The 22,311-nt window shown below is 50.0% G+C and overlaps 1 protein-coding gene across 1 annotated transcript in view; it reads left to right on the top strand.

Moving 5' to 3' along the window:
• The first annotated feature begins 5,708 nt into the window (after nt 1-5,708).
• Nucleotides 5,709-22,311, top strand: part of KCNJ3 (potassium inwardly rectifying channel subfamily J member 3) — a 38,790-nt gene continuing 22,187 nt past the window's right edge. The window contains exons 1-2 of the mRNA XM_005010094.6: nt 5,709-6,586; nt 10,486-10,702. Of these exons, the coding sequence (XP_005010151.3) occupies nt 5,909-6,586; nt 10,486-10,702 (895 nt within the window). The 5' untranslated portion in view covers nt 5,709-5,908. The remainder of the gene's footprint in view (nt 6,587-10,485; nt 10,703-22,311) is intronic.

Here is a 22,311-nt window from a genome sequence, read left to right as displayed (position 1 = left end):
CTCAGCCAGTAAAATGTCTGCGAAACCATACTGACTTATGCCAAAAAAATAAAATGGTTTTAAAAATATCAGGTAACTTATCTTCCCCAGGCAGAGGAATTGATTGGAAGGCGCAGGCAAACCATGGGGGGTGTAAAAATGGGGCACGTTTGAACCTTGAACATCCGAGCTTCCAGTAACTATGGTTACTTGTGATTTCCTACGTGAGCGCTTCATGGCTGGGAGAATCCCTGAATGGGAGATTTGTTCTGGATCCGTGGGGGTGTTTGCTGCACAGGCACGGGTTTTTATCACATCTTAAGGGAAGTAACGTCTGCGAGCTGACCTGCCGGAGACAAGGAGGATGCTTTGACCAGCAAGAGGCTGGGAGCAACATAACCAGTGCCAGAGGCCAGCACACAGACCCTCGGTGCTGCACCCCATGCCCAGGGTCACCGTGCAGCTCCCCCGGGACTGGCCATCCCCTCCTGTGCCCTCCTCAGCCCAGCTTCCAGCACCAACCACATCTCGTTGGGCTTTATTGGAACACCAGAGAAAATGCTCGTAGGCTAATAGCACAGATGGGAAATTCAGAGCCCATTTGAATGCTTGTCTTCAGCTAATAACCACTTATTGTCTGCAGAAGAAAGATGTTTGCTGCCTTTCTGCTCTAACTGTTGATCTGAAATAAAGATGGATTTAATTTCTCAGCAGCATAGCTGTATCTTTCTGCAATTGGCCTTTACCTATCAATTTTGCTGAGCAGTTGCTCTAAAGTTGTGTGAGCTATAAGCATATGCTGTGCTCTCTTTCTTTTCTAGAACTATTTTAGCCACTTTCCTTTTATTTCCTTATATTTCCTTATATTTTATAGACCTCTCCAGGTCTAGTACTTTGCCCTTCTTGTTACTGAATTATATATATATATATATATATATATATATTTACGTATATATATATTTAATCCAAATTATTATCTCATTTTGTCAAAGCATTTTAAATTCTAGTTTTGTTCTCATTCTTCTTTCAGTGCCTCTGAGTTCAGTACTGTCTGCAGATTTAACAGCCCTGCTTCCAGCTTCATCCACGGCTAGACCAGGAGGCGGCTGCCCAAAGCCAGTTTTTAATCCCTCCAGCCCGGCTCTAACCCCTGGGGGAGGCACCAGCTGCAGCTTCTCAAGAGCTTGCACAAAAGATACTGCACTTTTTACAGGAGGGATAACAATTCGAAACCCGTGATGCCTGTGAAGAGTTCAGCTGGCGATAGCACGGCTGTGAGGGACGAGGGGGTTGAGCACGGTGTGTGGCAAGAGATGTGGTGGTGGCTGGGCGGTGCTGTATGTGGTGCTCAGCATGCAGGATCTGGTCCCAAAAGGAAGCAACAAATGCATGTGTAATCAGAAATACATCAACTTTCAGGCAGAATACAGAGTCTTGGCTGTTGGCTCTGTAAAACTCGGTGCTGATGAGCCAAATCTCTGATCGTTGTGCGTGTGCACACACACAGCTCCTCGCTGAGATTGAAAACTTACCTATTTTGTTCAGTTTTAGCCTTCCTGACCTGCTTTCAGGAAATCTCCCACACGCCCCAAATACATTATTGTTTGATATAGTCCTGCTGACATGATTACTCAGAACATCAAAGGCAGCCTGTCCTGTTAACTGAAAAAGAAACACACAGCTCATTTGGAAAGCTGCCCCTGCTTGGGGTTGGAGAGCACCACGTGAGAAAACCCCAAATTCATTTGTTTTGGGTTTTCTCTACTGACTAAATCCGTCAGCTCTGATCCCCCTAAAACACCCGTGTGCCTGCCCACAGTCCTCTGGCAGTGGCTGGGGAGAGGAGTGTGTCTGGCCACAGGTGAGTTGTGTTTTTCTGAACCTTGGCTCTTGGAGGGTGGCTGCAATACCCTAGTCTGGCTTTGGCAAGGGGTAGCATCACTGCAGTTGTCTCCAGATGCATCAAAAATTTATTCTATGTGAGGCGTTCATAGGAGAGCAAAGAAAGAAAAGGTGAAGGCAAAAATATAAACAGTAGAGCACAGGAGCCTGGAGAGATTTCATCTCAGAAAACACAAACAGTGACAGATGGCACTGAGCTCCAGGACGTTCGTCTCAAGGTAGGTGTGTGTACATACCTGGCCGTATTTGCCTGCGTTACAATTTTGGGAATGAACCCAGTCGTTTTGCTGTGCTACAAGGACGTCAGCGATCCAAGCCTGACCAGCTTTTTGGTTTCACACTGGGAAAACATTACAGAAGAGCGTGATACCTGCAGGGTGTGTGAGGAGGACCCGCAGCTGGGGGGTTGTTTTGCTGTTCCAGGTGAAATGACAAAGTGGAAGGAGCGGCTTCTCTGGAGCAAACCGAGGAAGGGCTGCAGGCAGGAAGCCAAGGCTTTTGCCTCATGAATTTGATAATTTCACATGGACTGCATGGCACCTGAGGTGGCATTTTCTGTGCCCAGACCAGGCACGGCGAGGAGCAGGCAGGCAGGAGGGAGGGAAGCTGCCCGAGGCGCTGATCGCTGCAGTGCCAAGCGAAGGCAAGGGCTTGGATCCCTTGCAGCACAGAAATACAGCACAGACAAAAAGTTTCTGCTTCATTTATTTTTAAATTGACGTGGCGCAGCTCCTAGTGGGGCTCTGGCAGGACGGCAGAGGGGACACAGCGGGTTTGTCACCCCGGTCCCAGGCACGCTGCTTGTGAGATCTGTGAGAGAGGAGACAGAGCTCCAAGAGAATAACAAATTTGCTCTGAAGCCTTTAAAACGGGGAGCTATGCAGCTGCAGAGAGCTCATTATCTACCTTTCCTAATTAAAGCACACGTTCCCAGCCCAGCGATGGCCCACCAAGTGTATTGATTTCGGCACAGGCAGTCCCTAATGAAGAGCGGGCGATGCCCAGCCAGCGCTGCCAGACGGGTAATGATGCCCCTTGTCAGCCAAGCCATCACAAGTACGCTTTCTAAACCATCAGCACTGCTAAAAACAGCAAATTAGAGAGATTTCCTTCCATCGGCAAGGCTCCGGCCTGGATACAGCCATCGGGAGGCCTCGAGGTGGCCCTGTCACAGCTCCGAGCCACCAAGGGCCGCAGCGAGGTGGGTTTGGAGCCCAACACAACTCCATCAGGGCACTGCTGTGGGCTCACGGGGTTATAAACCACCCGGGTAACATCACCAGAGAATCTGCAGGCCCGGGAGTGCAGAAGACAGCGTTTGGTGACAGCTCTCCCAAATGCTCACGGAGCACCCAGCCGTGGTGCCTGGGGGCAGCCGTTTGCGGCGGTGTCTGTAGCTGCTCCCTGCCATAGATCCTCATTGAATTTCTCCAGTTGCTTATTGAAGCCGTGGATATTTATAGCTTCCCCGGTGCCCCGTGAGGAGTCCCGCAGGGCAGGAGGATTTTGCATAAGCAGCATGTGAAGAAGCACTTTTTTCTCCCCTTTGGATGTTGGTCTGTGTGCGACCGCGTGAGAGCAAACCAGAAAATGGGCATTGATCACTGAACCAAGGGCTGCAAAATGCCAATGTAAATGCACACGCTGGAGTCAAATCAATAGTCCTAATGCCGCCTGCAGCCAAACAACCGGCCCCTCTCAGCTGAAGAAATCCATCCTCAGCAAGGGGAGCCTTGGCAAGGCCGGCGTCTTGCTTAAAACCTACAAAAATGCATGAAAACAGCATGGGTGAGGAAAAAAATAATATTGGAAAAATAAGATCAAGGCAGGTTTATTTTATTTTATTATTTTATTATTTTATTTTATTTTATTTTATTTTATTTTATTTTATTTTATTTTATTTTATTTTATTTTATTTTATTTTATATTTTATTTTATTTTATTTTATTTTATTTTATTTTATTTATATTTTCTTTTTCATATTAGAAGTCAGACAGAGAGCACTGCACCAGGACACGTACACAGGTGATGCCTTTGCTCCACTCCAGCCACCGGAGCGAGCCAGGAGCTGCCACCGAGCACCTCCTGCAAGAACGGGAGGCAGAGGACACACGTTCTCATGGTAGGAATCACAGAAATGGAAGGGCGCTTCCATTTGTTCTTCCATTTGCTTCCACGTGTGGCTACCTCCAACACCTGGTGCCATAGGACTCTGAGGTCGGTGTCCATGCACGGGTGCAATGGGCCCCAGGGAGCTGCTCCTGCTGCAGAATTCCGGCCAGGTTTGCAGCTCTGGAGTTGTTTTCCTGATTTTACTGTGCATTTGCTTACGAACCAATTTGATGATTCACGGTGGAATTTTCTGTTCTGCAACCTAAGAACATTGAGAGTCTCAATTTGAATTTGAATTGGAAATCCCCACATGGGTTTCCTGAGTGGCTTTGCATCCAAATGAGTGTTTCCTTCTCCTGCCATGCATCATTACGTTCCTGGTTCTGGAAGCAGGACTGTTTGTATCAACGGCATGCCTAATTGCGGAGAAAAAAATCACTCAGCTCATGATTTGGACGTGGAAAAGGGTTCTGGACTTTTCCTTCCTAACTCTGGCATGGCTGAGCTCTGGATTTAACTGAGAAGCACGCGTGAGGCGAATAGCATCACAGACATCAGAAGGGATGGGAGTTTAAGATACAGTTCCTGGGTGTTTTTATACCTTCCCCCCCAGGTACAGCATACGGACACGAGCAGGCATCTCCACTGCTTTCTGAGCTGCTGGCTGGCAGGAAACAATCCCTCCAGGGTGTCCCTAAGAGCAGAGTGTTCTTGTCACCAAGAGCTTCACATGACAAAGGATATTTGTCAAGTCCATGATTTTTCCAGCACTCACCTTATTTCCTCACCTCACCAGGTAAGGCAAAGCACACAGGTTGTAAGTCTGCTGGCCTCCCCAGGAGCTGGGAGAGTTTTGAATTTCAGTAATTAGAAAGAAATGGCTTTACACTGCTGTGGTTTCTGCAACCATAACATTGTGATTAACAACAGAAGAGCTATACCCACCCCTGTAAATTTAAACATTTAAACTGCATCGCTCCAAGCTTCCCTAGTGCGTAGCATCAGTTTGGAGCCTCACCAGCACCCCGGGCAGCAGGTGGCTGCCAGCAGCTTGTGGCCCTGCTGCTAAACCCCGCTGTGCTGCTGGCTCAGCCGCTTGGTTTGCGCTGGGTCACGCTGCTTCTGCTTTTTAAAAACCATTTAAAGAGCCCAGTGGCCAAGCACCCATCGCACCCTAGATGTGATTTTGTGATTTCAATTTTTTTTAATCTTTTGTTTGTTTGTTTTTGTTTTCTCCCAGTTTGTAAATGTGTGCTGGCCTGGCGTTTTGGGCTGAATTCCCTCTGCCCCTGGCCTTGCTCCTGGCAGGGGCTGTGGCTTTTGGGCACTGGAAGGACCTTGCTGCCTCCCAGCTCTGCACACGAGGGATCTTTTCGATCCTCTCGCTGCCTTGCAGGTCTCCCCTCATCCCCGAGGCTGCTCTCCAGACCCTGCATCATTCGTGCCCCTTCTGAACTACGGACAAAAGGACTGCAGCCGCGAGGGCTGGGCACGGTACCCACTCTCCAAGCACAAATCACCAAGCACCAAGCTAATTACAGCCCACCCCAGCCCTCTCCTGCCCCATTCCTCCCCCTCCGCGGAGGATGCTCGGAGCACAACGCGGGATGCGGGGCGTGCCCGGGGGGCGTGCCCAGGCCCTGGGCGTGTCCTGGGCGTGGTCCTGGGGGGGTGGCCAAGGGGGGGGCGCGCCCTGCCCGGGGCCGCGCCGCGCCGCCCCTGCCGCCGGCTCCGCGTGGGTGGCGGCCGCGCACAGCGGAGCCTCCGCGCCCGCAGAGCGGCGGCGCCGTGCGGGGCTGTTTCGAGCCGTGCCCAGCTGAGCTGAGCCGATCCGAGCCGTGCCGAGCCCCTCGGAGCCGTGCGCGGTGCCGTGCCCGCGGTGCCGTGCCGGGCGGTGCGGGGCGGTGCGCGGAGCATGTCGGCGCTGCGGCGCAAGCTGGGGGACGATTACCAGGTGGTGAGCACCTCGGCCAGCGGAGGGGGGCTGCCGCCACCCCGGACGGCCCCCCGGGGGAAGAGGCAGCGCTTCGTGGACAAGAACGGGCGCTGCAACGTGCAGCACGGCAACCTGGGCGGCGAGACCAGCCGCTACCTGTCCGACCTCTTCACCACGCTGGTGGACCTCAAGTGGCGCTGGAACCTCTTCATCTTCATCCTCACCTACACCGTGGCCTGGCTCTTCATGGCCTCCATGTGGTGGGTGATCGCCTACATGCGGGGCGACCTCAACAAGGCGCACGACGACAGCTACACGCCCTGCGTGGCCAACGTCTACAACTTCCCCTCCGCCTTCCTCTTCTTCATTGAGACCGAGGCCACCATCGGCTACGGCTACCGCTACATCACGGACAAGTGCCCCGAGGGCATCATCCTCTTCCTCTTCCAGTCCATCCTGGGCTCCATCGTGGACGCCTTCCTCATCGGCTGCATGTTCATCAAGATGTCCCAGCCCAAGAAGAGGGCCGAGACCCTGATGTTCAGCGAGCACGCGGCCATCTCCATGCGGGACGGCAAGCTCACGCTCATGTTCCGGGTGGGCAACCTCCGCAACAGCCACATGGTGTCCGCGCAGATCCGCTGCAAGCTGCTCAAAGTAAGTCCCTGGGGACACCCCCCTGTCCTCCTTCGTGCCCCCCCGGAGCTGCCGAGCAGCCTTTGGGCAGGGAGCATCGCTGCTGTCCCCTGCCTCCGTGTGCCCGCGGTGCTCGTCGTGCTCAGCCGTCAGGCACCAGACTTACACGCACCCGTCCATCTGGTTACCCACAGCCCTATAGGATAATGTTTATGTGCTGCGCTGTTTTATATGCATGTCTGTATAAAATGCTCGGTTTCTTCCCTGCGAGGTAATACGTTGTGGCTGGAACTCCTCGCTGTGCATTTCAGAAGGAAGCTGTGTGCCCTCCTGCTGTGTTTCTGTGCTCCCGGGCAGCGGTGTGTCCTGCCGGGCAGAGCTACATTTACGTGGTGCATGAACTTCACCGAAAGCAGAATGTCGGGGTTACACATTTTAAAATCATGCTAGCAGCCCCGCATGTCTGAGGAAACTAGGGTATTTGTCTGAGACTTATTGCCAGCCTTTTATTTATAGGGGAGCGGAAGGAAATGTGGAGCGGGTGGCTGGGGACGGCTCGGGTGACGTTTGGTGTGTGCAGAGCATCCTGCACATTGCCCCGGGCTGTGGGATGTGGGAGCTGTGTGCCTGGGAGTCCCTTGGGGGCATCCCAATTCCTTCCCTGCTGCCCTGCACAGGGAGTCTCTTGCCCCGTCTGCTGTACCCAGGTCCAGCGAAGCCCAGGTACATTTTTTTTTTTAGGGGCAAAATTTGTGTTGTTTTGGCCCAAATAAGTGTTTCTGCCGGGGTTTGCAGGCAGGATCCTCGCTGCTTTTGCTGAGCTCTGCAGGACCCCCACTGCATCCTAAATAATGGGGGAGTCCGTGGCCCAGAGGCTTGCCCTTGCCTGCAATTTCCGTGGAGTCGTGGGGGACACAACAGGAATTAAAACATCTGCACAATTCCTCTCGTCTCCTTCCTACCGTGCCCGGCTGATTTTTGCAGCTCGGGACTGACATCAGTGGGGATGCTCTCACTGCAGCTGACCTGGAAGCATCTCTTCCCGTTCTCTTCTTCTTGAGTAATCAGCTCAGGCTGCGGTTACGTTCTCCTGATGTGAGCTAACGCCGCTTGTTTCCTCGCAGCCGAAGTTTAGGTGGCTAAATTGAATTATGTGCAATTAGCCTGGTAAGTAATCATCCAGTCTTTAGAGGGCACCACAGTGACCCCTCAGCTGCCTTGCCTGCCGAGGCCACGCTGGCCGGGCAGGGTTGGGACTGCCGCATTTAACGAGCATCTTTAATAGCTTTCAGGAATCAAAATGAGTCATTTCTATTACGGGCCTAAAAAAAAAAAATAGCCCTTTTTGTATCTGTGTGGTGCCTCTGATGGAATTTTAGAAGTTAGAGCTTAAAACTTAGCGTGGCTCCACCAAATTTCCTGAACTTTAAATGTGTGGAAGGCTGCCTTTACGGATGAAGTCCCGTATTCGTGTTCTGTCATAATGCTGGAGTGACAGGGCTGAAGGGTTTGCAGCTGTTTTGTTTCTTTTTTTATTTAAAAAAAAAAAAAGTAAGAAAACCAGAAGAGCCCAGGGAACCTCGGCATAGCAGCAGTTCAGACAAAGCAAGCTGGCAGTGCTCAGGGACGTAATTTGTGTTGTAAAAAAGCTCCTCTGTAGGAGCTCCGTGCGCGGGCAGGTATAAATGGGTAGCGAGAGGGAGAAGAGCAATAAAGGGCTAAAAGGAGGCTCTCCGGTGGATGCAGTTGCCAGCCAGCGCTGCACATCACCTACCAAATTTCTCCGCAGGGTGCAGTCCTCACGCTGCGCTGGGGAAGCGGTGCCTGGCCAGGCTGCTGCCCGGGGAAAAAATAAAAGGAAAAAAAAATAAATGAAAAAAGAGGAAAATCCAGGATTGCAGCGGGGAGAGCAGGGTGCTGCTGTGCAGGGACAGGGCTGTGCAGCTGAGGGCTGTCGCTGCTCCGGGTTTTCTCGCTGGTTGCACGCCCGTGGGTGCTGGCACGGAGGAGAGCTCGTCCCATGCTGGGTGCCTGGCTGACTCCCATGGGTGCACCCTGCTTCATGTACCCCCCTGTGTGCCAACACTACCAGGACAGCCGCAGGGCTGGCACACAGCTCCTCGTGGGTGCTGCTTCTTAGCAGGAAGGGTATTCCGGTGTAACAGCTATGGACAACTGGAAATCCTGCTGGAGTTCTGGGTTTCTGTTTTTTCCTGGGAAGACCATGCTGGAGAAAAAAATTAATAGAAAGACATAAAGCTGGCAACTTCATGCAAAGACTCATTCATTGGAATAATCATTTTGCCAAACGGATCTCCAAGATTGTGAGCAACTTGGAGAAAACTTAGATGTGCGGATCTGTGCATGGCACAGCCAGAGGAGTCACTCAAGGTCAGTTCTTCCACAGGTGTAGTGTCTAGGGCAGCAAATAATAAATATAATAAATAATAATATAATAAATAATGGGAGTTTTTGCACCCTGGCTTGTGCTGAGCACTGCCTGTTACTCAGGTGTAGAATAATCTGTGGTTTGTAGCAGTTCAGCTCCCAACCTTTACCTGGGCTCCCCTGGAGGAGAGGCAGCCCCGGTGCCCGTGCCCACCGCACCGCTGGCAGATGTGGCTCCGACCACCAGTGCTTAGGGCTGCCCTGGTGGTCCTGATGGATGTCATGGCACTCAGGGGGAATGTGCCAGTGCTGACAGACTGCGGCAGTGGCACAGCTCTGGGGCGCCAGGCAACATCCCGCCCATTTTTAACCTTTTTCCCATCGTTTTCTTCCCCCATCCGCATTTCATGCCTGTTTCCCTGGACTTTTCTTTTGCCGTGTCCCTCAAGCACTGAATTCTCTCTAACGCCCATATTTTATCAACTTTCTGTCTGTTAAGATGCCCATTATGTTGTCATTTTTTTAATTGCAAAATAGTTCCCGCTGCTTCACCATCTCCTGCGGACAACCCACGTTGGTCAGGGTTTGGGTGCTTGCTTCATGCCAAGCTGTCAGGGATCTATCCTTGGCTCCTGCTTGGGAAGCAGCCATGAAAAGCTCCCCTGAGGCTGGAAGGTGGCACCAAAGGCCGAGAGGAGGCAGCGGAGGGGGCTCACAGAGGTTTGCAGCTGGACCTTCCCCTGCTTCTCCCAGCTCCGCTTCCCGCATGGCGGTGCGGGAGGTGTGGGTACAGGAGGTCCTGCGGCAGTGGTTCCCTCCTGGTGCTGCTCCTTGCTCTCTTTACGGGCCACACTCATTGCTGGGCTCGTGTCTTCGTCCTTTAGCTGCAGGGCAGGGCCCCAGCAGGCTGGTGTGCACCCGGGGTGTCTCAGCCTGGTGCCCTGGTGTGAAACCGCGAGGTGTTCGGACACTGGGGGCACAGCCACAAACCTGAATTTGTGCACACATAACTTAAAGCCCATTTCCTAGCTGGAACCCCAGGGCACTGGAAGAGGTTATTGTTTGCTTGGGATTAGATCTCCTTCCAACCCAACCACCATTCAGTGAATATTTTAAAAATAGAAGCCAAATCCCAAGCGAGGCGCGTAATCCCATTTTGCCCGGTCTGCTTCCTTTTCTCGTGGTTTCCCAGCCGATCCCCACCCAGCGCTGCCCTGCCAGGCGCGGTGTGCCACGGGGAGCACTGAGCTTGGGAGTGATTTTTGTCATGGGCTTGCTGTGTAGCTGTTGAAATGTGGTTTATACTGTCTTGGTGGACAGCGGTAACTACAGCAGTGACAGCTTTTCTGGGCTTTTTTTTTTATATATTGATCTAAATGACAGTGATGTCAAAACCGTTTTGGGAAACCCTATGTTGGGTGGGTGCTGGCGTTGTTCGGCAGCGCTGGGGGGGGCTTGCTTTTTGGGGAAGCTGGTGGCTGCCATAAGATGCCCTGACTGCTCTCTCTGCTCTCCCCCCGCTGCCTCTCCAGTCCCGCCAGACCCCGGAGGGCGAATTCCTGCCTCTGGACCAGCTGGAGCTGGACGTGGGCTTCAGCACGGGGGCCGACCAGCTCTTCCTCGTCTCGCCGCTCACCATCTGCCACGTGATAGATGCCAAGAGCCCCTTCTACGACCTGTCGCAGCGCAGCATGCAGACGGAGCAGTTCGAGATCGTCGTCATCCTGGAGGGCATCGTGGAGACGACGGGTGAGTGGCGGCGGCTCCAGGCGAGCCAGATGTTGCCAACGCTTCCAGGCGGCCCAAGGCTTGGTTTCACTCGGAGAGAAAGGGTTTCAGGGCTGACACACAGACCAGAGGACTCTAGTTTGTTTTTTTTTTTTTTGTTTTAACAGAACTGTTTTAAACACAACTGGTTGCAGAAAAGGAGTTTTGTAAATACCTCGTTACAATTCTAAAACAAAGTCGTGTGGTGGTACACTTCTGGGTTTATTTTTGTAAATGTTTTCAGTGTCGACGTTATACACAGAACAAGGGAAGGAGGGATTTTCTGAATCTGTCAAGCCAAACTCATGGAGGCTTGCAAATGCTGTGACCTAGTTTTATAAAATGAGATGAATATTGGGTAAAATAGAGCACAGTAATTCTATCTTGATGAAACACGGAGGGATGAAAGGTTTTAAAAAAAAATAAAAATCATTAGAAATGTGAGTAAAGGAGAACGGAGGAGAAAGAGACCCGAGGAGCAACCTTGCCCAAAGGGTGCCCATATTTTAGGGGAGGAGAGGCGGGTGCTGTGTGGGGTTGCTGCACACTTTGGGGCCACCCTTGGCCAAGCACCTGCAGGATGCCAGTGCCTGATGGAGCTGAACCCATTGACATAACCCTGGGTAAAGCAAAGTGCATGGGCCCTGTCGGCAGGGAGCCTTTTGCAAGCTGTTACTGTGCGTGGAAACGCTGTGCTGCAGAAACCTTCCCCCTAAGCTATCCTCAGTTAGGTTTGCGTCTAGCAGCCCGCAGTCACCCTAGAACAGAAGCAATAATTTGAAGGGAATTATAATATTTATAATTATTTATAATTTAATATATATATTTAATATATACAATATATAATATAATACTTACAATATTTATAATTATTATAAATATTTAAAAAAATAATAACTCGCAGCTTGCTGTGTTGGACTTCTTGCAGCAGAAGCTGGGGGGGAGCTGGCTCCGTGCTTCCTTCCCTCCCAGCGTCCAGGTGCCCTCGCTGCAGAGTGCAAGCCATGTCAGAAGGCAACCCAATTTTTCAATGTCTGCTGGTGCGGAGGGAATGGCGAAACTGCGGAGACCAGAAATAACTTGCAGTTGTTTAGAAACCAGGGTGCTATTTTCGGGTCGGTGTAGAAACGCTGCCTGTTTTTCAGTTTGTCTGTGAAAGCCAGTCATGAATGCGAAGATTTATTTTTTTTTCCAGTTAATTCAGATTGCGTGCAGCTGGAAGGAGAGCTGTGGTGTGCTGGTGGGTCTCACGGGACTGGGTGAGCCCCAGTTGTGCTGCGTGTGGTTCGGGGAGACCGGGCTGATGGTGGATGTGTGGAGGCAGGCTAGAGGGAGAGCAGATAAACCCTGGCTAATTTGCAGAGGGATTTTTGAAGGGATATTTGTGGTTGCAGGGACCTGCAATGGATGGGATGGGTCTGGGAGCCCAGCACAGGGCTGCTCTGTGCCAGCCCAGGGGTCAGGGCAGGGGCTGGCAGCTCAGCCTGTGCCACATGTGGGCACTTCTGGGCTCTCTTCGTACTGCTGGAAGCGCTGCTTAATTTAATTACGGATGCAACCTGTGTGCAGCCACCCATTACCCTTCTATCAGTTTCTGCATGAAAGACGTGATCCTTATTTTATATCTTTAAATAATATGAAATGCAGATGCCCCGAGGAGCTGAGGCTGCCCCATCCCTGCGGTGCCCGAGACCAGGCTGGGGGGGTTTGGGCAGCCTGGGCTGGGGGAAGCCAGCCCCAAACTGCTCTGCAGCTCTTTGAATTGGATTTTAAAGCTTAGAAGACTGTAATTCAATACTAGAATGCCACGAAGACGGATGAATTTGGGGACTGTCCTTTGAGATACACCTGGACTTCAGCTCTGGCATCTCTCTGTGAAAGCAGCTGATTCCACTGGGATGTGGATGGGGACGGTTGGACCAGGTGATCTTGGAGGTCTTTTCCAACCTTAAGCATTCTGTCATGTCTTCGTTCCCAAGCACTGTAATGTGTGCTCAGCTTTTAGGAGTAACTTTCCCCCAACATCAGAGGCGTTATTTTGCTCCTGTGCTGTGTCTCCTGGCTTGAGAAGGCAGCTCAGAGGAGCTCAGAAAATAACGTGATTCTCAGTGTTGTCATTCAGCAACCATCTAATACAGATCATTTTCTAAAGTTGCTGTATTATTTTCTGGTTTTGTAATTTTGTCTTGAGGAGCTTCAGGACGGTGGAGGTGAGTGGCTTTGTGCAGGCCCCAGAAATGCAGTGCAGAACTGCGCTCGCTGCTTCCCGCCCTGGCCCTCGCGGTGCAGTGCAGCTGAGCACACCTTGCCAGGGTTGTGCCAGGGGAATATTTGCTGCTGATCATTTGTAGCACATTTAACAAGAGGCTTTGATATTCATCAGTTCTGCAGCTTCCAGAGTTTTAAACGGAGATGTAGTGCTTGCTGCCTACGCTCCTGCTTTGTTTTTCAAGTAAATTATTTTCTGTGTGTGCCCGAAGAGTGCTGCGGGATTGTGCTCGGATCCACAGCATCCCTTGTCATTAACCGGGTGCTGACGCACGTGGCTTGTGTCTCTTGGAGATCTGCTGGTCCCAAAGTCAGGAATTAGACAGCAGGCAAATCATAGTAAATAGCAAAAATATTTGTTTCATGACATCCTCTTCGCTGCGCTTCTGTTTGTATTGACACGCCAGAAGCGGCCTTTGGTCTGAAGGAGAGCAAAGTGAGAATGGGAAGGTGGAAAACAAACACAGAGTGTGGCTTAGCAGAGGGAAACTGGGAGATAAGGAGAGGCGCTGGAGGGATCAGTGGGGTTGATTCAGGGCCCTTTATGTGTTTGGTGTTTTGAAATGCTTCAGCCTTGACCTGTTCTGTAACTCGTGATTCCAAACTGCGCTGAGCAACCCAATGGGGTCTGGTGCGTGCCGTGGTCTCGGCTGCCTCCCGGGCAGCGCAGGGATTCCTCCCACAGCTCTTTGTCGTGAAAATTGCTACGAGGGGAAGGAAGCCTTCGCATGCCCTCGTGCTGCAGGGCTGCACTCTCTGGACCTGTCATTAGGCTTACTAAGGCGAGAACTGTGCCTCCCTGTGCCCTTAGTGAAGCTGGGCACGGTGCATCTCACAGCGGTGCTGAGCATCTCTCTGCTCTAGTCCATGTATCTGTAAAAATAGGAATTCAGCACTCCTGATGGCGTTTGGCCTGTGTCAGCTCATGCTTTTGATCAGGACGTGGAGCCTCTTGGTTTTCTCTAGCAGGTGCTTATGAAGTCTTTTTTTCTTTGACTTTGTTTTCTGTGTTCAACTTTTGATATGCAATGCTACCAAGGGGGGCAGAGGATTAGGAAATGTATACAATAAATTTTGTGTTGACTGTCTGCAGGGACGGTAAAGATTTCTTGGAGAAGTTTAATGAGTTGTTTAAGCAGGATCTTCTCGCTTGTAAGTCCCACTTGGCTGATTAAAATCACCGTTTCCGATGCCTTCTCTCATTAAATCATATGAAAATGATCTCTCATAGATACCTCCCAACTTGATTAAATTAATTTACTGCCTAGTCACCGAAGTTTTAATTTCCAGAAATGTAAACATTTCCTTCTGCTTTCCATGCCCTCCACTGGAGCTTGCAGCTTGCTTAGATAACACCGCGTGATGTATTTTTCAGGTTCCTAAGGGCTAAGGTAAGGTGCTCCCCTGCTCCACAGCTCAGGAAGATGGGAGGCAGAGGCTCAGCCCTGGAGGCAGCAGGGCTGGAGGTGTCCCTCTCCAGCAGGCCCTTTCCCTCAGGGAGCAGAAGACAAAACATCTCAGCAGATGCATTTCCCAGTGCCTGTTTTCCCTCCTCCCATCAGTTCCACCCAGGCTCGCCCCACGGAGCCCTCCCATGGGTGCCCGCCCTGGCACCTGAGGGCTCCTGGTCCCCTCGGCACCTCTGGCGTGAATTGTAGGTGGAAAACTCATGCCCTGGGACTGCCACAAAGACCGAGCCCTGGAGTGCTCCCTGCAGACATAGAGGGTGCTGGGGCAGGCTCTGGGTCTTTGGTTATTTCGGGGTCTTGGCCTGCTGGCTAGCGATGGAGGAGCTGAGTAGCTGGAATGCTCGAACGGCTTTTCTAAATTCAAAGATGGTTATGATTCATAAGGGTAATTGCTAATCATTTTGAATTATTTTTGATACATATCCAACCCCTCCATTATTATGATAGCATATAATTTTGAAGAACACTCAACGCGTTTATTTTCACAACCTATTGTCCTGATCTCACATTGTTGTGATGGAGAATTCGCGGCTCCATTGTCAGCCCTGGAACAGCAAAACTTGCAGGTGCTGGTGGAGGGGAGAACAAGTTTTGACTCTTATTCTGCAGTCCCTTTAAGGGTCCTTGCCTCCGTCTGTATTTAGGAACACAAAGCCTTTTAAAATTGGAGCATTATCCTGCGACTTACTGATAAGCGGCGGAAATTGCTAAAAGATGATGAACTGTTAATAAGAACGTACAGAAACCTGGCAGGAATGGTGGATGAATCCATTTTCAAAACTCATTAAGTGTTATTTTGAAAACCTTTTAACACCATTTTCTGATTAAAGAAATCAAACAGCTTGCCATGCTTTTTAATTAAATAAGTAGAGAATGGAATCAAAGACATATCTCACTGTTTTTACCTTTAAAAAGAGGAATAGCTTAAATTATGGAAATGTGGGTCTTCGTAGAAAGGTTTCTCTCAGAAATGGATACTTGTGAATGATTTCAAACACGAAACAACTTGAGTGAACAAAGAGCCGTAATACAAATCTGAAAGCTGGTGTGATTTAGATAATTTCTAGAGCTATTTAAAAACGTTTTTCCTATGCATTATTCTCAAGGTCACTTAGCTGTGAAGAAGCCGCAGTACGAATTGAGCAAATTTAGAGTTGGAGCAAAAAAAAAAGTATTTATTCTGTTTTTATCTTACCATTCATGTTTTGGGGTTTGGCTATTTTTTATTTTTGCTGGTTGGTTGCTTGTTTTGTGCAGGGGCAGGCAAAGTATTGTGGGCAGAGGTGCAAGAGAGTGCGGATACTCTGGGGATGCTCTGGGTAACGCCATCCGAGGGTCAGGCTGAGCTGAGTGCTGTGGAGTGGGGCTGCACCGGGTGCTTCCACCCAGGCACAGATGTGGTGATAGTACCACGGCTGTGTTGGTGTAGGAGCTGCCTGTCTGGACCTCTCCTCCGTGGAGCATCACCTGCACGACTGAGAGAGACGTCAGTGGGTGTGTGGCTGGGAAGGAGCCAGGGGAACAGTTCAGCAGGTCTGCCTAATGACAGGGTTTTTTTCTTCTTTTGTTCTTCGTTATTTTTTTAAACGTAGCCTAAACGTGATGAAATAGCCACTTAAGATGTCACAGTCTCAGCAGTTCACCAAATGTGTTTCCAGTGCTGGCGTTGTGTAGGCTGCTAGTGGAAAGAGCAGTATTTATTGGAGGCGAAGGCACGGACGTTTGTCACTGTCAAAGCAGGGATGTGCTGAACGGCCCCAGCTTCCCTCTGGCCCCTGCGGCTGGGCCAGGTACAGCCAGATGGGTCAGAAAAGGGGAAAAAAAAGGAATCTGTTTTGGTATCTAGGCATTGCCTCTGGAATAGCCACATTGGGCAGTCTGACCTGGCCTCAGCCCTCTGCTGCGTGTACTGAAAGTGTATCGCCAATGGTTAGCACTCGGAGAAACTACCAAAAATGGCAGATTTATCCAACATGAACTGAAAACTGAAGGTGAATGCACATGATGAGGACCCGGTCTTAAATTAGTTCTGGTCCAGAACCTTTTCTTTGTTTTTTATCGAGGAATGTAAATCTCTCTGCGGAAATCTGCATTTCAGATGGGTGCATGGAAGTGGTGAAAAGAATGAAAATAAAATCATGGAAAAGAGGCACTTTTTTTTTTTTTTTTTCCCTTGGGTAGCTTCTGCTTTGGTGAATTAGTTATTTAATTATGACTTATAAATGCATAGTATTTTTTAATGATAATGAAAGGATCCAAGGTTCAGTGGAAATGTAGCAAAAGCAAATGGGTTTGTGTGCTGTTTGTAAGGAGAAGCAGCTGGAGGAGAGCAGTTTTGGGAACTGCATCCCTTATGTAACTTGCAAGCATTGAATTTCGGCTAACGTATACCTCCTGCTTGAGGCAGAAATTCCCCAGAGCACTGAATTCCACTGCATAAAACCTTCATGGCTCTTTCCTCTTTTTTTCCCAGATGCCTTTAGAGATACAGAAGAGAAAAATGGTAGTGGTTTTAATCCCGAGCTCTGCAGGAGCTTTCCTTTCACCACATATAAGCTGAATAACTGGTGATTCATCAGAAGTCATGTCTTTGTAAAAATACTCGTTCACGCTTAATCAAACAGAGTATGTTCGTCTCAAATGTGAGAAATACTGTGGTCTGTGGTGGAGTAAGGCAAAATACTGTGGTGTGTGGTGGAGTAAGGGGTGCTCCCCGCATCCCAGCCCCCTCTGCCCCTCTCGGGGAGAGTGGGAAGCCAGCAAGAAAGCTCTGCAGCGCTCAAGCTGTGCTGTTTCTCTCCCATTGCTTTTTCAGTTAATAATAAACCTAAATAGGAGGCCGTAGCTTCATTCTTGTCCTCTTATCACCACGGTATCTCTTGCTGGGCTGCGTAAAAGATTTAGTGGTTTTCCGTATTTCTGGGCAGAAAAACAAAACAGCTTTGGTTAAAGTAGTCCCGGCACTGGAGTCACAAGGATGGTTTTGTGGATCAGCTTAAAGTCGCGTCCACGTTTTGCCACGTGCATATTTTGTACAGGAGCTGTTCCCGTGCTAGTTCTGCCCGGGTTTCCTGCAGATGCCCGCCGGGTGCCAGCCAGCAGTGCCCAGCCACAGCAGCTCCTCCCAGGGGTGCTCCTGCTCGGGAGGAGATGTCTGCGACCACAAGATCAATGAACGAGTTGATTGCTTCACCCCTGACTCAAATAAAACCCTCAGAACCGTCACTTGCTAATATTGATCTGATTTAAACCCAGGTGGGTCAAGTTGCCTCTTTCTGTTACCGCATTTATGCAGAATGAGGAAATCCGGGCAGGAATCCCAGTGCCTGGGGGTCTGTGCTGTCAAACCTGGGCCAGACGGCTGGGGAGAGCTGGCAGCCTTGGTCCTGGACACCCCCAAAATCCTGGGAGGGCTGGTGTAAGGGATGGGGTGCTCGCCTCTGAGCAGCCCAGAGACCAGGCTGGGGACCCAGCATGGGCATCACCACAAGTGGAATTTGGTGGGAATGGAAGGGAAACTGCCACTCTGAGCTGGTGCAGCAAATACTTCCAGGTTTTGCACTTTTTACCCATTTTCTCGTAGACTGCATCTTTCTCATTTTGTCTTGTTTGTTAATATTATTGTAAATTATTATTTAAAGCTTTAATCTTGCAGGGCACTCCATTTTTTTCCTCTTTGGCCACCCCATTCCTCTGCCTTAGGAGGAAACTAAGCTGGTTGGACCTTACTTGCTCTGGCCAGCCCACTTTTACCCTTGCTTGCAACCTTGCTGTCCTCTGGCTATTAGAATTGTTTGGTTATTTTGTGCGGTATTTTTCGTGGTTGGAAGTTAGCCTGGGCTGCAATTGCGCGTCCCCTGCCTGTCCCTCTGTTCGCACTGCGGGTGCTGCGGCTGCCCCTCTGCACCCGCCTGGATGCGTGCTCGTCCTGTTCTCATAAATGTTTCATGGGGCCCCGATCGCTGCAGCTGATTCTGAGTATGTGAGGACACGTTTGGTGAACCCTAACTGGATTTGGAGCATTTAAGTAGTTTCTAAGCCTGCTTTCGGCATCCTGAGTTCAGACTCCCATGCTGATGCTGATTTAGCCGGCTAAATGTTTTAGTGAAGGCTAAACCTGGAAAGGCCGTAAGCACCCGGGGCTTCTCAGGGTCCTGTTTTATTAGCTCTTTCTCCCTGTTCATCAGTGCAGTATTTCTCTCCTTAATTCACTTTTTGCTCTTAATTTCTTTGGGGTTGTTCCTGGATTTAGAAAGCTTTGGCATTTGCAGTTGCTGAAGGGAGCCTGCTGTTGTGGCAGCTCCTTGCCCATTACGGGTGGGAGGCTCATCAGACACTGAGTGCTTCTGCGGCAGTGAAAGAGCACTGGGGAGGCAAGCAAGTGAAAAGATTTTGCAATATCAAGGAGTGAAAAACAAGACTGGAAATGCTGCTTGGTGCTATGAGAAACCTGCGCCTGGTGGCCAGGTCTGTGAAGCCCTTCTGGTCTGACTTCAGTTTGCAAACCTGGATTAATTAGCATTGTGCTGGCTGGAAAACAAGCAGCGAGAGCAGTTTGTGCTTTTCCATATTCATTTCTTCCTTTTAATTAGACATTTTCATATTTTCAAAATTAAAAAAAATCCTGGTGCCTTTTCATTCTGAGGAAATTCTGTGCTTCCCGAGGAATGCAGGGATCAGAGTCCTTCATCCACAGGTGGCTTTCCTCCTGTATTGAATACTACTTGTGACAAAACCAATGTGTTTTTTTTTTGTTTGTTTTGTTTTGTTTTTTTTTTTTTTCAGCTGGGAATTCATCTATAAATTCATCTATAGAGACCTGCAGTGTTCATTACTGAGCACTCCCCAGCTAGACATACCAATCAGGATCCTAGCCCATTCACATAAATGAGCACAAAACATTTCCCTAAGTACCGTACTGGTACACTGACAAGGAGCGGTCTGCCCGGTGGCACCACGGAGGGGTTCAATGTCTGCATGGAGCAGAGCTTGCAGGGGATTTTATCAGGCAATTAGCAGTTCTATCAGCTGTTGGGCAATTTCCTTCTAAGCATCCTGGGGGAGATGACGGTGGAAGGAGGGAGGACGGACTCTGCAAGTCCAGCATTTTGTACGTTTCAGTGATGTCTTAAGGGTTTCACTGTGAATTGTTACTGCGAAGAGCGAGGGTGGCAATTCTGTACGAGTATCAGTGAAAACCTTCAGCAAGGCTCTTTAGGAGCTCCCAGGGTGCAGCTGCATTGTCAAAGATCTGCTTGAATTCCCAAGAAGAAAATAAGCGGTCATTCTGTCTGTGCTTTGGACATGAATAGTCTTTTAATTCTCTTTAACATTTCCATAATCGCTTATGTTGACATTTTTAACTCGTCGAACATTTCATATGCTTTTTATTCTCTAATGAAATCACTGAAGCAACAGCGTTTAACAACCCCTCCCAAGGCTGTGGATGACATAGAGGCACTAGGATGCGTTTCAGTTCCTGGAGAGTCTCTTGCTGGTTTTCTTTTTTTTACGCTTTTTCTTTTTTTGGCTGATACTGGGCCAGATTACTGGGTGATGGGGTAGTGTAATAAATATAGTGTATGGGTAGATGCAAGTATAAATACATCCTGAGCATCTATGAGCTATATATATACATATAGATACATAAGAAAAATAAGTTCAGCCTGCAGAGGGGTGAATGAGGTTGAAATTTGGTAACTTCAGTGCTACCCCTCTGGCTGACGTACCAAACCGCAGCATGTTGTGCGTGGGGTATTTAGGATATTCATGGTTGGCAAAGGGAGGCCACGTGCTGCTGGCAGCCTTATAGCTGTGGCATGGGTGCACGTGTGTGTGTGCCCAGGTGTGTGTGCGTGTGTGTGAGCGTGCAACAGAGCAGCGAGCACGTGGCGGAGCAGGGCTGCGTGGCCTTGCACCAGGCGGGTTAGCCATGGATCGTGTGGTGGGGGCGTGAGTTGGGCTGCTTTGCTGCAGCTAGCGAGCGAGCTGGGCTTGTTTTCCGCCGACGCCTGCTGGATGGAGCCTGCCAGCTCCCCTGCTCCCATCTGCTGCTGCTTCTCCCTCCTCGCCGCCCAGGCTCTGCAGCAGCTCGCCGTGGCGATGCGTCTTGGGCTGTGCCGAGGGATGCGAGCTGGAATTGGGAGGGAGGGGAAAAGCAGCAACTGCTGGTTCGCTACTCTGGTAGGAGGCTCTCGGAAAGATATTCTTCTTTCATTAGCTGCAGAAATGCATTTGCTTTAACTTCCATCATGGCAGCCAATTTCCTTAAAACTCCATCTAATTTTTTCTCATAGTGAAACCTTGATAGCGAAGCTCTACAAGTTCATACAGGGGAGCACGCAAAAACATCAGGAAGAGAAGGCATGAGATGAGGTTTTTATTGGGTTGTACAGCACAGAGGAGAGCACTCAAGGATTGTGGGCCCATTCTGGAAATCCTTTAAGAAGTTTCTTTCCCAATTATAAGTATCACAAATTTAAGCAACTCGTTGTAGTACCAGTAAGGATGCAGCTTCCAGGACTAATTTCTGGTTCTGTGGCCGGGTCGGGTCTGTAGCATCCGTGTAGTTTGGCAGCAGCTGCGGGGAGGAGCTGGCCAGTTGGGGCCAGGCTTGGGGCTGGCTCTGCATCCCTCGGCTCTGGCTGTGAGCAACAGGAGCAGGGCTTCAGCTTTCAGCCTCCCGGGCAGCCCTGCCCAGCACAGCTCTCTCAGCAGCTCCTCGGCTGTGTACGGGAACGGGCCCTTGGGCACCAGGGGTGCTGGGAGGTGGCACGGACTGGGGGGACTTGCAGGAGATGGAGATAACTGATTTCTTTCTGAAGCAGGAGGGAGCTTTGTGTTAGGAGTACCACTGAAAGCAGGTTATAAGGCAGATTGCTAATAAAGCCCTGTCTCCAAGCATCGATAACGCACCTTGCATAAGCATCGGGTGATGTACCCTGTGTATGCATCTCATTCGCTATTGTAGGTGGAGGTACTGGTGAGAAAATGCACGGCTAATGCCTAGAGTTTGTTTTCTTCTGGGGAAAAAAATGAAATAAGCTGCATTTCACCCTTCTTAAATGTGGTCCAAGCTCATCCAAGTGGGGCTCGGGGGCGAAGCGCAGGAGCGGGGGGTGTTGTGCTGAGGAGGGGAGGGGGGAGGGGAGGAAGGGAAGCCAGGGTCATTTGGGAAGGCAGTAAAATGAAATTAAAAATATTAACTTAGTTAGGACGAAGAACTGTCTGCTGACTCTGTTTCTTCTTGCTCTGCATGTTATTAATCACGGTCTCGGTGTCCTTGCCGCTCCCTGGAAGCTCGGTTTGTGGAGCCTGTCCTCACCTGCTGCCTGCCCTCCTCCAGCATCACAGCTCAAAGGGCTCCCACGGGGTGTGAGAAGGGCTGGCTTTGCTTTGGGAGCCACGGCTGCACCCACGGGCAGGGAGTGAAGCCGTTCAATTGCAACTCTTTGAGTATTTAACAGTCTTACTGGGTCACCTCTCCAAATTCCCCAGCCCAGTTTGACAGAGGAAGGTTTCCCTCTAGTCCTTGGGGCTGACTGGCAGGGTTTCTCATCTTGTTAAAAAAAATCCACAGAAGTGCAAATTTAGGCTGTGCTCAAAAACTGAACTTCATGTCGATGAGGTAATTACAAGACAAATACACGGCAAATTATAGAATATTCATTTTCTACTTTTACATGGAATAGAAATTAAATAAATTCAGCTGAAGTTTTTTAGCCAAGTGACTCAGTCATTGTTCATGGGAATGGCAGGTGCAGTTCTGGTTCCTAGCAGCATTCCTTCTGACGACGGGGTTCTCACCATCTGCAACGTGCCAAGCTGGCATATGGGACCTGCGTGGACGTTTCC

This window comes from Anas platyrhynchos, chromosome 7 (assembly GCF_047663525.1).
Source record: "Anas platyrhynchos isolate ZD024472 breed Pekin duck chromosome 7, IASCAAS_PekinDuck_T2T, whole genome shotgun sequence".
Classification (NCBI taxonomy): Eukaryota; Metazoa; Chordata; class Aves; order Anseriformes; family Anatidae; genus Anas; species Anas platyrhynchos.
The sequence above is the reverse complement of the archived record's forward strand: the minus strand, read 5'-3'. Positions and strand labels throughout refer to the sequence as shown.